The sequence below is a fragment of the Talpa occidentalis genome, unplaced genomic scaffold, assembly GCF_014898055.3.
Source record: "Talpa occidentalis isolate TD23 unplaced genomic scaffold, MPIMG_talOcc4v2.1, whole genome shotgun sequence".
NCBI classification, from domain to species: Eukaryota; Metazoa; Chordata; class Mammalia; order Eulipotyphla; family Talpidae; genus Talpa; species Talpa occidentalis.
In genome coordinates, this window is record NW_026555331.1 from 79,001,815 (window position 1) to 79,016,513 (window position 14,699).

Genomic DNA, 14,699 nt, shown 5'->3' on the forward strand with positions numbered 1-14,699 from the left:
GCCATCATGATTTTGTACTGTGTTTGACTTTCTTCAGCTGCTTTATTAGTGAAGTTTGTCCTCAAAGTTGTGACATAGCAGATGCAAGAATAGTAATAGACTTATTGCACCTTTTCTAATCATATGGTCTCAGGACTGACAGCACCATTTCTGTTGTCTTAATTCTTACAGAAGAGATTTATTATACACTGTAAGGCAGTGTTCTCTGGGGGTAGAGAAGAACTTTGTTTTCTGCATTGTATTAGAACTCTATGGGCTAGGCATCTGGGGGCCTGGCCATTCACGGCACCTTTAGCACCATGGCCACCCTTAGGAAATGTATTTGGGTATGAAAACAGCAATGATTATTTCAATGCTAAATTATTATTTGAAATAATTTAGTCAGGTTGGGTTGCCTGAGGTATGAAATGTGTTATGAATTATATAGGGGCAGAAGACACTGCACTGCATTTTGTCTGCTGAGTCCTGGCTTCTCCCACCCATGGTACCAATTTGTTCCCAGTAAGATCCTTCCTTTTAATTAGACATTGTATCATTTGTAACTCCTTGCTTCTTTATCAGTGGAGTCCCCTGGACCACAGAAGGTAAGGTCTCTTTTTGAATCTGAATATTGTTGCCAAGAAAGCCAATCTTTGCCTAATTGCAAAAATGATGCTTTTCCAGGCTGGTCCCAGCTGAAGAGCTTCCCTTCAGAAGGCTTTGTACCTTGTGCTCTTCTACTCAGTGTTTATTTCCATTTCTGAGAGGTTTTATCCTCCATTATCTACCTCCATTATTCCCTGGATATCCCCTGGATACTTCTTTCAGCCGCTTCCTTCTTTTGCTTGTTCTTTATGTTGCTACCACCGTTGTTCAAGACTTTATTAAATCTCACCTGGGTTATTGCAGTGAAACCCCTCTGATCTTCTCGCCCCATGTCTCTCCTAATCCATCCTTCACACAGCTGCCCAAGTAATCTTCCCAAAAGAGTGCTGGGGTTTCGTTACTCCCCTCACCTGAAAACACTCAAGGCCTCCTTGAGGCCTGTGGAATAAAGCAGAGTTCTTCTCACAGCCCTTTCTCTGTCCGGGCAGTGGCGTTTGCCCACGCTGTGGCCTGCACTGTGGCTCGAATACTTTGTCCTTTTGCCCTTAGTAGAATGTGCTTTCCTGTCCTTGCCTGTGGAAATGCTCACTGCCCCACTGTAATGCAACCAACCCATTCCAGGTAGGTTTATGAACGGTTCTAGCAGCCACATGCTCTTCGCCGTTGTTTGTAGTCGTTGTACTCCTCCGTACACTCCACTGCACTCCTCCATCCTCGACACCGCACCACCACCACACCGCGCTCTGCTGCGCCACCCTTATAAACCAGTCTCTTAGCTCAGGGATACCCACTTACACATGCCCACACCCTACTCCGGGTGCCCGCCATCAGGCATGCATTCAGGACCGCAGGGTTCTGTCATCTATCCTAATGGCGGAAGGGCAGAAAAGCCTGATACCTTTTACCTACCCTACACCCACATTCTCTGTGACAGTTCCTTGTTAGTCTCACGTGGAAGAATATGTATCACATATTCATTCTGTGACTGATTCTTAATCCTCCACAAAGATTCTATAAGGATGTGCAAAGGACATAAAGGATATAAAACAACTCATTTTCTTGGCTCAAATCATTTGTGGAGCTAGTCATATAAACAATGATCTGTCAGATAATGTGTTAATTTATAAAATATTGCTGAGATCATGTAAGCTATACACAAGCACCTTGAAGGCAGGCCTTGTTTGTCCATTAGGTGCTTCTGTTAAATACATTGTTATTAAATTGTTCTGCATTATTCTCTTGCATACTTGGATGACTTTGCATTTTTCTGTTGACTGTAATTCCTTCCTTTGTATCTTTACTGCATATATGTTTAAGTAAGGAAGATGTTTCACTTTACAAGCAAATAAAGTTTTATCATACTTCCCACATTGTATGTTACCATTTTGAAAACAGATTGATGGTGGCATCACAACTTGCACAGTATCTAGTAGCGCAGCAGTTCTTCTAGTATGAACACTAGAAAGAGAAACTGCGGGCTCCTTGTGCAGTTGCTCAGGCTCATTTACTTAGAAATTCCTATTAAAGTTTTTTTCACTGTCAAATTTAGTATCGTAGACAACCGTTCAAGGCAAAATCGGGAGACTTCTCCAAATGCACACTCTCAACTGATAAGCAAATGGGCATTGCAGGTTCTGAGAAAAATGAGCTTCCATTCTGATTTGCTTAGTCATCTGTTTCACTGCAGAGGACATCTACTAGTGTGTAGTTCCTGGCCCAGGGGGACTTTGTCTGAGGTATGGGCAGTAACTCCATGATTTCCGTGCTTCATAAAGGCAAGGACCACATGTACCATGTTCACCATGTGCACTTGGCATCCACCGCAGTCCCTGGCTTGCAAAGAAATAATGGAATATAGACCAGTACCCACTTTTTCACATTTTTGCAAGTAATGTTTAGATTGACACCCCAATTTTGTGTACCTATCTCTAAAACATGTCCTGGACTACCTAGTCTCCCATCACTGTCCACAGGACGTGACAGGCACAGGCACAAGATGACGTTTAACAAAAGGAAAACAGCTCTGGGAGTCAGCCGTGTGCCAGTTTCATAGGAGGCAATCCCTTGCAAATCCTTCCTGTGCTCCTAAAGGTTGTTAGGATTTCTAAGAACATCTTTCTAATAAATTTCTGTAGATTGAAAAGCCATTCTGTGCCCTGTCTCTGCAGAGGTTGTGCTGTCCAGGGACTGAGTGACTGAGCCTGTCACACTCAGCCTCACCCAGAGTGTCGGGCTTGGGAGCTGCATAGGGTTTCAGACTGAGATGAGGGGCAAATGGTCTTGCTGTGGTCTCGTAAGTTTACAGCATCTAGATCTAGATCTCTACCCAGTGTGCTCTTGTAGAGGTGAGGATACTTTTAAAGGTTGGAAAACTGTATATGAATAGTTTTATAAACAGAAGAATGATTTATAAGCATTCTAGTAAATGTAGAAAATAAACGCTCAAGTGTTAAGCAGTGATGACACAATGGATAGACAAAATTTTCTTTTCAGATGAGATGATGCTTCTTCAAAACTTCCTTCCAGTCTTCAAATTCCCAGATGATTTTTTTTATCATTTTTTTCCTCAGTATTAATTTATAATTGTATTAATTTTATTGGGGTAACAGTGATTTACTGTATATGACTTAAAGGTACAGTTTCACACCAATATATTTAATTTTTTTAAAGATTTATTTATGCATACAAGAGCTGGGGTGCAGGCCAGAGGTGTGGGGGGTGAGAGGATTCATCAGAGACAGAGTGGGGAACAGAACAGGCAGACTGACTAAAATACACTGCTGAGGGGAGCAGTGGTCGAGTGGAGAGAGGTCTGCTGCACCATGTGGGTTGCTTCCTGGCTGGCCTGGGATCGAACTCGTGCTGCAGACGCTGCAGATTGCTTCATAGTGTGGTGCTTAAACCCTACCACTTAGCACACCTACCACTAAGGCAGCCATAATCCTCCACCAGACTCCACTGGTCTCTCCCTTCTTTGTTTCTCACTTACCCCTCCGGTAGCCTCAGTTGTACAGAACTACTACTTCTAGGGATAGTTTTGGTTTCATTTTATCTGTTCTTTTGCTTAGTTTCTTTATATTCCACGTATAAATGAAATCATCCAGTATTTGTGTTTCTCTTCCTGATGAATTTCCCTTTAGAACAGGAGCATAAGTAGCAAGAAGGGTCTTAGTCATTTATTTATTCTTTTATTCAAAGTGCTTATGGAGCACCCGTGACAGGTTCAACAATGGAGAATGCGGTTGTCACTGTTGAGAGAAGAGAAAGTTGGAAGGAAGCACTGTCAGTTGTCAGAAAGTAACAACTTGAGCTAAAAAAATTTAGTGTGAAACTAGAGTAAAATCTTAGAGCAACTGAGAATATTTGAGAGTTTTTAATTAGAGATCAGGCCATTTTGGCCAAAGAAAGTCAGTGACAAAAATAAGTGCTTGTTTTATGGATTTGTAAAAATAGGTGTATTGTTCAGAAACTTCTTAAATTACGATGAGGTCTTGCTTTTCTCAGGGTGTATCATCAGGAGGAAGCAAAATAAACAGTAAAATGAGCTTTTCCCAGGCATTTGCTTTTCACACATGTAAGTGTGGCTTGCTTGCTAACTGTGACAAAAGAGCATGAAGCTGTGTCGGCAACCCTGCGGATGTTGGGACTGCTAACTAGTGAATCTGAGAACGAAAATGAAATCCCATCTTCTGTTTCTTATTCATTCCACCCGGTGTCCATGGGGATGCAGCATTTGTGAAGGAATCAATTATCCATTTGTTAGTCAGAGGAGCCTTACAAATTATACATTAGCAGATTGATTTCTTAGGTTCACTGTTGGGGGACCGATAGCTTAAGGTGGGATGATGAGGAGTGTCAGGGGAAAAGAAGTTGCCACAAAGAACACCATTAAAAGCAGCTTTCGAAATGACCATGAATTTATTCCTAATTGAAGAGCTGACATAATCCATACTAAGTGTATTTATTTGCGGCATTTTACATTAGGTAATTGATTATCACATGAGGTGTACGTGTTGGTAATTTTGCCTTTTCTTTAAATTTAAGAACTTGAGGCCACCTGTGGTGGGCTTGGATTGAGAAGGCTTGTGTTGGTTCTTGCCCCCTCTTGCTTACTCGGCCTTCTTTTTTTGTTCCATTAAGGAAACATTTTTGTATGTTCTATAGTGTCAGCTTGACATTATTGATTTTTGAACTAACTCACTTATATTGTCCAGAATTCCAAACATGTCTCCATTAGGAATAAAATTGTAGCTAATGGAAAAGACAGCTGAGGCCATTTTTCTCTGGTCTTTTTTCCTCTAGTTCCTTTCCTTTATGCACACATATCCAGTATCCCCTCTCAGCAAGCACGCCCCTAAATTATATGTATGGCACAGGTAATTAGAAAAACCAGGAGGAAAGAATCTTACGCTTCAGTTTCCCTTCTGCACCCTTCTTCGCTTTCCTGCTTTTTTCTCCTTGTTACTCTTCTTAGTATATAGAAATAGCAGATATATGTAAGACCTTTGTTCTTTTTCTGAGAGGAATGATGATGTACCATAGGCATCTATAATTTTGAAATCCTGTTATTTATTCATTATTAGTTATGGAACTGTTATTGAAACTGATTTACATATTGATGACACTCAGTTGTCACTCGAGATAAAAATATGTGCTTCAGGTGTCCAGAATGAGGACTTTAACAATTAAGATGAATTCTGGTTTATTTTTGTTTTTAGGCTGATGAACTTAATACGTAGTATTTAAGAATATGTACCTTTGGATTGCAAACAAAATAAATATTATTGTAGATTAACAACACATGGGAAGAGAGAACCTAAATAATCTCTCAGCACCCGCATATAAACAATGCTAATATTTTGGAGAATCTACTTCCAGGCACATATATTATGTACAAATGCCTGTAAATGTAGTGACATTTTATGAATCTTGGATTGCCATTACCCAGAGCTAGCCAAATTGTGAGATGTGAGGGCCCAGTTCTCCAGACTGCAGAGTCTGCTGAAGATTTCTGACACCAACTGCAAGTTTGGGGGGGTTCCTAAATTCACCCTTGTGGTTGATAATTAGCAAAAGGAACTCACAGAACTTGCTGAAAGATAATTTACTCATGATTATCATTTATTGCAAGGAAAAGGTACTGGTCAAAAAAATCAGTCAAAAGAAGAGATGCATAGAGCAGAGCCTGGAATTTGAAGCTGCCATTATCCCCAGGATGTGCTAAAGCATACCAGTTCCCCATCCCCTCTACGCAGCCACCTCCCCTGGCCCCAGCATAAAGGTCTCCTGACCAGGAAAGCTCACCTCGGTGTCCAGAATTTTTATATGGGCATGATTGATTGATGGGTTATCCTCACATGGTTGATTTCCGCTTCCCGGTTAACTGATACTTTGTGACCCAAAACCTTCACCCAGACAACAGGGTTGGTCTTTTTGTCAAAGTCAGCCCCCTCTACCCTAAGATTGTCAGTCCCCTACCTTAAGACTGTGACATTACTAGCAAAGATGCGGGTGCAGCATAGATTACCTCCCAGAAACCAAGGGCAGAGACAACATAGAGCTCTCTTTGGGCAAGGCCAAATTCTTTTCTGCATAATCTTTTTCTTTGTTTGCTTTTGGAGAGATCATTTGGATTTCTTGATTTTAGAAATTTAGATATTTCTATTTCTCGGTGCCTTAGAAAATATCTGCTATGGAAAGCATCTTTGTAAAATAATGTTCTCCTCCATCATAATAAACAAAGTATATAGTGTAAAAATTTGATACACAGTGCTGCTGATCCTTGAAAATGTCTCCAAATTTGAATTCCAAGCAGCAGTGTAACAGGAGTTTCTACTTTTGTGTTTTCTTGCCCAAACCAGCTACTGCTAGTTACTGAAAAATCATTGCTGTTTCCATAGGCAAAATTACTTATTGTTTTAATTTTCATATATTTGTTATTAATAAAGTTGGCTCTTGTTACTTACCTACAATTGCTACTTTTTCTTTGGTGAGTTGACGTTCACTTGGTTTGATTTATGTGAGTGAAAAAAAATTAAATTTCTTCCAAAACTGCTCTAAAGCAAAATTTGAGATTTATAATAAGGTCCAAAGTTGTTTACAACATACATAATAAGGAGTGAATATCCCTAATCTGTAATGACCTCTCATGAATTGACATTGAAATTGTGGACACCAAAGTGAAGAAACAGTCTTTTCTTCTGGATTTATGTTTAAAACTTACAGTTTAAGATTATAATTTTTGCTGATGTATTCACTAACTTTTCCATTCTACTTGAGGTGACCCAAGATATGTAAAATGTTTGTACTCTCACTTTAAAATAGGGAAGGGAAGGACACAATAAGTAAACATGTGCTATATACTTCATCTTCTCAATGACTATGTTAATGCAATTGCATTGACTTGGGGAGACATAAATCAAATATAATTTATAACTTAAAGGTAATCACTAATAAGATCAAAATAGAATGAACAACATCTAAATTCATCTGAAATAGTTAATAGAAAAGAATAAGTATTATAGTTAAGGAATATTAATTAGATGGAAAAACGTGATGCTAAAAAGAATAAAATAATGTAGCAATTAAGACAATGTTAAATGGACCAGATATTCTGTTATCATAAGTATAGCCTCATCTTTGAAGGATACATATTATATAAAATGATTAAAGCAAAAAAATAAACATTGAGTAGAAATAAAGTCAAACAAAAACTTAGGCATGTTGGCAATAAGAATGTGAGAAATAGTAGTTTTAGGCAAAAGAACATTAACTATCAGAAGGCATACATTTAACAGTCTAAAAGAATATGTAACAGCAGTACCCTTTGATGCGTCAAATTATAGGCCATCCGATATTCAGACAAAATTGAAATTTTATTGAAATTCAAGGAGAAAGGAACAAAAGCACAGTTGTACTGGGAATTTTGTAAAAAAAGGTCTCAGTTTCTGAAATAATATTTATTATATGATAAACACAGTTCTCAGGAGAAGGATGGGTTACTTTATAAATGGGGCTACCCCAAATCTAAGAAATAATTCACTAACCACCTTGCCAAAGAAATACAGAAGATCACATATTTAATGTCTGGATGGGATATTGAACCAAGATCTCATACTTGAAAATAAACAACTAAATAATAATGGAAATTGACAAGGACACAAAACGTAATAGAAAAAATGAGTAAGAGATGTGAATGAGCAGTTTACAGAAGAGCAAATTAATTGGGTGACAAACTTAAGAAAAATGCTTAAGTTTATTAATAGTTGGGGAAATAAATCAATGAATTGATCACTGGCAGGAAAAAAGTTAAAAAAATAAAAAAATACTTATATTGCTAACAGAGATACAGAGGGGAGGAGGATTCTATACTTTGAAGGTATGTCATTCCTCACCCCTCTCCAACTTCCCCCCAACTCCTCCCCTTCTCCTGTATTAACAATGTGGTGGCACAAATAGTTTGTACTCAACAATAAAATATGTTGTGATGAAGTTTGATTTATTTAGCTTGCACTGTGGCCTAACCACTTAGTAGTGCTGTGGCTCCTGTCAGCTCACATACACCCTTGAGGACTCATTTCTTTCTTGTGGGGTGAAGATAACCACCCTTGCCTGACTGCTTCACCTGCAGTTGTGAAGACAACCTGTGGATGCCAGGTCTTTCTAATCTCAATGTGCTTCGGAAACATTTTGCACTGGACATGAGCTTTATAATACCAGAGTCTTAAGAACAAATTACATAAAGTTTTATTATGTATGTGGCAAAAAATATACAATTCTGAATATAAGCTGTAGTAAAGAAGTTGTGAAGAATTGGGTTCTGCTTCAGGGTTCAGTTTTAGAGGCTTTCTGCAGTGGTGAAAATCTGTGATCTGTGACCTTCCATTAGAGAAGCTGCTAGTCTCATGTTGCCACTGAGCACTTAGCATGTGCTAGTGCAACTAAGGAACTGAATTTTGTACTTAATATATATTAAAAAGACAGATTCATCAGGTAAAGGAGAAAAAAAGAGAGACACCTTTGTACTTCATTCTAATTTAATTTTCTATATAAATACTCACATGTGGATGGTACCATATTGAAGAAGTTAGGAGACTGTTGTTGATGAGGCTACATACACCTATTAAAACAACTATTAAATTGTATTTAGAGATAAATTGTTTTTTTTTTTTTTTTTTTTTATAATTTTTTTTTTTAAGATTTATTTATTTATACAAGCACTGGGTACAGTCAGAAGCGCGGGAGGGTGAGAGAATTCACCAGAGCCAGAGCGGGGAGCAGAGCAGGCAGAAGGACCGAAGTACACTGCTGAGGGGAGCAGCGGGCAGCAGGAGATAGAGATAAATTGTAACCAATGAACTGATGCCAATTAAAATACAGTGAGAGGTATGTGGGGGTTATATTTGCCAAGAGAAAAAAAGGGTATTAAAATGCTCTTTGGTAAAAGGCATTTTTCCTGAGGAGACAGAGGAAGCTCAACTATGAAAATAAATATTTGATATATATATGTGAGCAGTACCACAAAAGTCCAGGACAAAAAACCAGCAAACACAGCCTTTTGGAAAACTGGCTTTTTATTTAACTTGCTTCTCTGCCTGCAAACATCTTAATAGATCTTTTCAATTGGATGATATTCTAGATCCTGGTATCTGAAGAAATGCCCAAATAGTATACCACTGGGGATAAAAACTGTTCTAAAACTGAGAAAACCAGTCCTGAATGAATGATGAAGAAAGTCAGGATCTACATTCTAGAATGAATTATGTGTTGCTTAATACCAAATGGCTTTAGACACATACACACAACACAAACATTCAAGATAAAATATTCTGGAAAATATTTAAATGTATTTAAAGTTATTTTCCCATAAAACATAAATATGTGTATTTACTCATTAAAAGAAAATGCCATTTGGTGCACAAAAGATCAGAAGGAGGAAACTGTTAAAAGATATTAAGTCAATGAAAACACATTATCCCAAGAATACTGAAGAACTGGGCATTTGGAATTCTCAGCCAGATGTCCAGACAGGTGGCCTCAGTGCTTTGCCAGTTCACCTTTAGTTTTTTGTTGTTTATTTTTTTTAAGATTTATTTATTCATCTATACAAGAACTGGGGTACAGGCCAGATGCACGGGAGGGTGAGAGGATTCGCCAGAGACAGAGTGGGGAACAGAACATGCAGACTGACGAACTACACTGCTGAGGGGAGCAGCAGGTGCAACAGGAGAGGTCTGCTGCACCATGTGGGACCCTCGCTGGCCGGCCGGCCAGGATCGAACTGGTGCTGCAGAGGCTGTGGACAGCTTCACAGCGTGGCACTCAACCCACTGTGCCACCGGGGGAGGCCCCAGTTCACCTTTAGTTTTGATGTTGCACATCCTCACTGCCAGCCTGCCCTCGGCAGCACATGCCTTCCCCATCTCAAGGTCCCAGGCTCTGCTCATTCTTTCTCGGTGGTGAGTCTCATTTGTGGGCTTAGGCTTTATTCTCCTCTAAAATGAATCAAATATCTATCTCCAAGGTCCTTTTCTAACATTCTGGGAACTTTTAAGGTGATATCTTGGTTTTCATAGACTACATTTCAGGATTGCTTCTTGTGTAGTGATTTAGGGATTAAGATGAGAAAGGATTCTATAGCCAATCAACACTTATCACTGGAATTTCTCTCAGCAGCTTCTGTCAGCGGGAGCCATTCTGAGGCCAGGGAGTTTTGGTCGGCCCTGATTCTTGGCTAACTAGCTCTGAGATAATTTCCATTGAGGAATAATCCAATGTTCAGTTTTGTATATTTCTATTTACTCCTATCAACAAGCCAAAGAACTGGGGAGGGAACTATGCTAAGTGAGGTAAGTCAGAAGGAGAAAGACATGCCTGGTTATGTCACTTATATGTGGAATATAGAGCAACAAAACAAAGGGTCACTTAAAACCCAACTAATAACAAACCCTGGAAATCTGACTATACGATTGATGCTAGCAGAGGGCAGGGAGGCGATCATAATAGGGAGGGAGCACAGTGGACTGTGGTGGAAGACTAGGAGTGCCTTGATGAGGAGTGTGGTGTGCTAACAGAATGGTATGATCCTGTACCTCTAAATCAAATACAGTGTTGTAAACCAGTGTTACCTTATTAAAAAAAAAAAAAAAGCCTTTTTTTCCAAAACTTTGGAAGCAACTGATGAAGCCTTACTTTTCATTGCTAGCTTCTTCCTATCATGTTTTGTTTAGACAGTTGGACACCATTATTATTTAAGAATAAATAAAAAGAAGACATTACCATTTTTTAATGTCACTGCTCACCAATTTTGACTTCTATTAGAAAATCTACCTGTATGACTATGTTAATAAGAAAACAGTTGGCTATTTGGAAAACTGTAAAAATATTATAAATAGAGGTGTGTGAAAATACAAAATTGGAAAGCCTGACTTTTGTCTTCACAGATCTTTAAATCTGAGAACTTTCAAAAGACTGGGGGGATAACAAGATTAGTTACTATCAATTAGACCCTGTGGATTCCCCTTAGAAAGTACTAAGCATAAACTATAAATAAAAAATTGATTTAGTTTTTTGGCCTTCTTTCATTGTTATTCGTCGCTCTGAGGTTCTGGCTTTAGAACTCCTTGTAGTATTTTTTGGAGTGGGGGTTTAGTTGCAATGAAATTCCGGAGTTTCTGTTTGTCTGGGAAGGTCCATATTCTTTCTTCAAAGAGGAAGGAGAGCTTTGCGGGATAGAGTATTCTTGGTTGGCATCTGTTTTCTTGGAGTCTGTTGACTATGTCCCTCCACTCTCTCCTTGCCCGTAGTGTTTCTTCGGAGAAGTCTGATGTCAGCCTGATTGGTTTTCCTTTGAATGTTATCTGTTTCTTCCCTCTTGCCAGCTTCATGAGCTTTTGCACAGCAAAAGAGACAATAACAAAAACAAAGAGAAACCCCACCAACTGGGAGAACATTTTTGCACCCAACACTAATGATAAAGGACTGATCACAAAAATCTGCAAAGAGCTGATGAGACTCAACAACAACAAAGAAAATAATCCAGTCAAAAAATGGGCAGAAGAGCTTAAAAGAAACTTCTCTGAAGAGGAAATGCAAATGGCCAACAGGCATATGAAAAAATGTTCAACATCACTTGTCATCAGGGAAATGCAAATCAAAACTACCATGAGATACCATCTTACACCAGTGAGAATGGCACATATTAAAAAAACTAGCAACAACAAATGTTGGCGAGGGTGTGGAGAAAAAGGAACTCTTCTGCACTGTTGGTGGGAGTGCAAACTGGTCCAACCACTGTGGAAAGCTGTGTGGAGATTTCTGGACCTACTAAACATAGAGCTTCCATATGACCCAGCAATTCCACTCCTAGGTATTTACCCAAAGGACACAGAAACATCAATTCCAAAGAACACCTGCACCCCTATGTTTATAGCAGCACTGTTTACAATAGCTAAGCTTTGGAAACAACCCAAATGCCCAAAAATAGATGACTGGATCAAGAAGATGTGGTACATATATACCATGGAATATTACTCAGCATTCAAAAAAGATAAACACATGCAATTTGCTGCAACATGGATGGCGCTGGAAGGGATCATGCTCAGCGAAATAAGCCAAAAAGAAAAAGAAAAATACCGGATGGTCTCACTCATAGCAGGAATCTAGAAAACTTAAATAATGGACCAGGAAAATGAAAAACTATAAGAAAGTGAAAATCAAAATCAACAAAAAACTATGAACCAGAGACACTTTTAGGGGGGCGGGGGTGGGAGGGGAGGGATTGGGGTCAGAATGGGGGGCGGCAATTGTATGGGGAATATAACAATAAAATTTATAAAAAAAAAAAAAAAAAAAATTGATTTAGTAATCTATAAGGTAAGAAAAATATTAGCTGGTTAACCAAACTAAGCACCATTCTTGTATATATCTTGATTTTTATTTTTGTTTTTGTTTATTTTGTCCCGTTTATGGATTTTGGTTGGGAAAGAATATTAGGAATGTGGCATAAGTAGACTATAGAGGCATAGAATGGGTAAGAAAAATAACATTTTAGCTGGGACTTCAACTCCATGAAATACATAACTTGGTGAAAATCTTTGGCTTCTGTTCTCACTGCTGTCTGAGAACAAAGCTCTATTACACCATGTTCATTTGCAAAAGCAAAATGCCTTGGACTCATGCATCTAAATTAATAGACTACCTGTATCACTTAAATTTTAGAAAGAACTAAGACATGTGATTGTTAACATTTTCATAAAGTTTTATTTATTTGTTTTTTATAGAGTCCTGTGAAGATAAACCAGATTAGCCTGGATGAAAGTGGCGAACACATGGGTGTGTGTTCAGAGGATGGCAAGGTATGGCACCGATTTCCCTTTGACTGTGATGTCACCTAACCGCAGGTGCTCAAAAGCCACTCGGCTTACTGTGTACCTGCATTAGGAGAACGTCGACTGTTCTTTTCAAGTATTGGCCTTGCTTCCTATTGCTCATAATTAAAGTAAAATATATTTTTCACAAATGTGCCTTAGGAAAAGTAATTACAAGAATGTCAATAATATAACTAGTATTAAGCTGATTAACAGCTATGGCAGGGGGACGTGTCACCTTAATCATTACTGCTGTGCCACTTACACTTCAGTGACTAGTCTGCAGCTCCTGCAAAGACACTAGTTTAATGCCTTTCTACCATAAATCCACAAAATTGGATTTTGTGGGCATGATTTCTGTGGGCCTGTGGTTTTCATTTTCACACACAAGTTATGAATGTTTCTCTTGAATTATAGAATCTTTTGATAAGCAATCATAGTTTATCAGAAGAATAAAGTGTCTTACAATGGCCACATTAAATAAATGTAAAATCAATATATGTACAGTTTTCTAAAAACCTGGCACCTACTTCCTTGACCGAGGACATACATCATTTGTGCAGTGTATAACTAACAATTATCAGTGCTTCTTGCTGATGTTGAGCTGTGACATTTAGTGGTTGTGGTGATTGATTTTCCACTTATAAGAATGTCTTTTTTGTTTTTCAGTCGATGGAAGTCTTTTCTAATGTTGGTTTGCAGTGATAAAATTCTAATGCACAGTGTATTTAAGCTGCTTTTCCAAAATAACAGTTTTAAGAAGAAAGTGCTTTAAGAGTCATTACAAAACTTTAACATATTCCTGACTGAATAGAGCAGATATCCTGATCTAATTTTGTATTTTTTTAAGTGATATAAATTAAATGGTACATTAGGATGAGTAAATTTAAAACAGTGTACTCAATGTAAAAGATTTTATACCCATTTAATCTCTTTAAAAAAGAAAAATGAAGTCCTCTTGACATTCAGAATGTATTTAATATATCTAAGCCAGATAGTGCCCAAAGAGTCTTTTGAAGTAATAATTGTACACTCAATGCACTTCAAAAAGCATTGTCAAATTTTACAGCACTTTCTGAAATTCTGAAATGGATAAGACTGTCAAAAAGATCATGGAGGATTTGGTATGTGCAGAATTTGAGAATTAATCCAAACTATTGAGGTATTTTTTGTGTTCATGTATCTGTAAAGATCATTTTGTTTTCTTAAAGATGAACAATTTCTTCTGGATTGGTAACAAATTAATTGAACTTATATGTTAAAAGAGTATACATTTTTTAATTAATAAAGAATTTTTAGTAAAATACTTTGCAAGGAATTTTTGGGACTTTAAGTGTTGAAGAAGTACTTGATGTACGGTACTTTAACTGTGTCTGGTGAATAATAAAGTGGTGTTCAGCTATCTCTTGGTACACTTCTTGGCAAACAACTTTGTGTTTCTATTTTACTTGAATTTATAACTGCCATATTTTGGTGCAGATCCATTGTACACTTTTAAAAATTGTTTTCTCATTTTATTAGCATTGGTAGTTTTGAAAATATTTCAGTGTATGTAGTTGTGGAAGCCAGTCTTACCACGGACTAGTGAGGATTATGAAAATTGCGTGGCTAGAACAGAATGATCTCGTAAAGTGGTTAGTGATGATAAAAAAAAAAAAGATATGATAAACTCCAGATATTTAAGTGAAATATATCTTTAAATAGTTGTGATTTTTCTTTCTTTGGCATATTTTAATACCTAGATTA

The 14,699-nt window shown here is 37.9% G+C and overlaps 1 protein-coding gene across 1 annotated transcript in view; it reads left to right on the plus strand.

The window, feature by feature from the left end:
* Positions 1 to 14,699, plus strand: part of VPS41 (VPS41 subunit of HOPS complex) — a 183,990-nt gene that overhangs the window by 56,460 nt on the left and 112,831 nt on the right. The window contains exon 5 of the mRNA XM_037507289.2: positions 12,867 to 12,941. Within this exon, the coding sequence (XP_037363186.1) occupies positions 12,867 to 12,941 (75 nt within the window). The remainder of the gene's footprint in view (positions 1 to 12,866; positions 12,942 to 14,699) is intronic.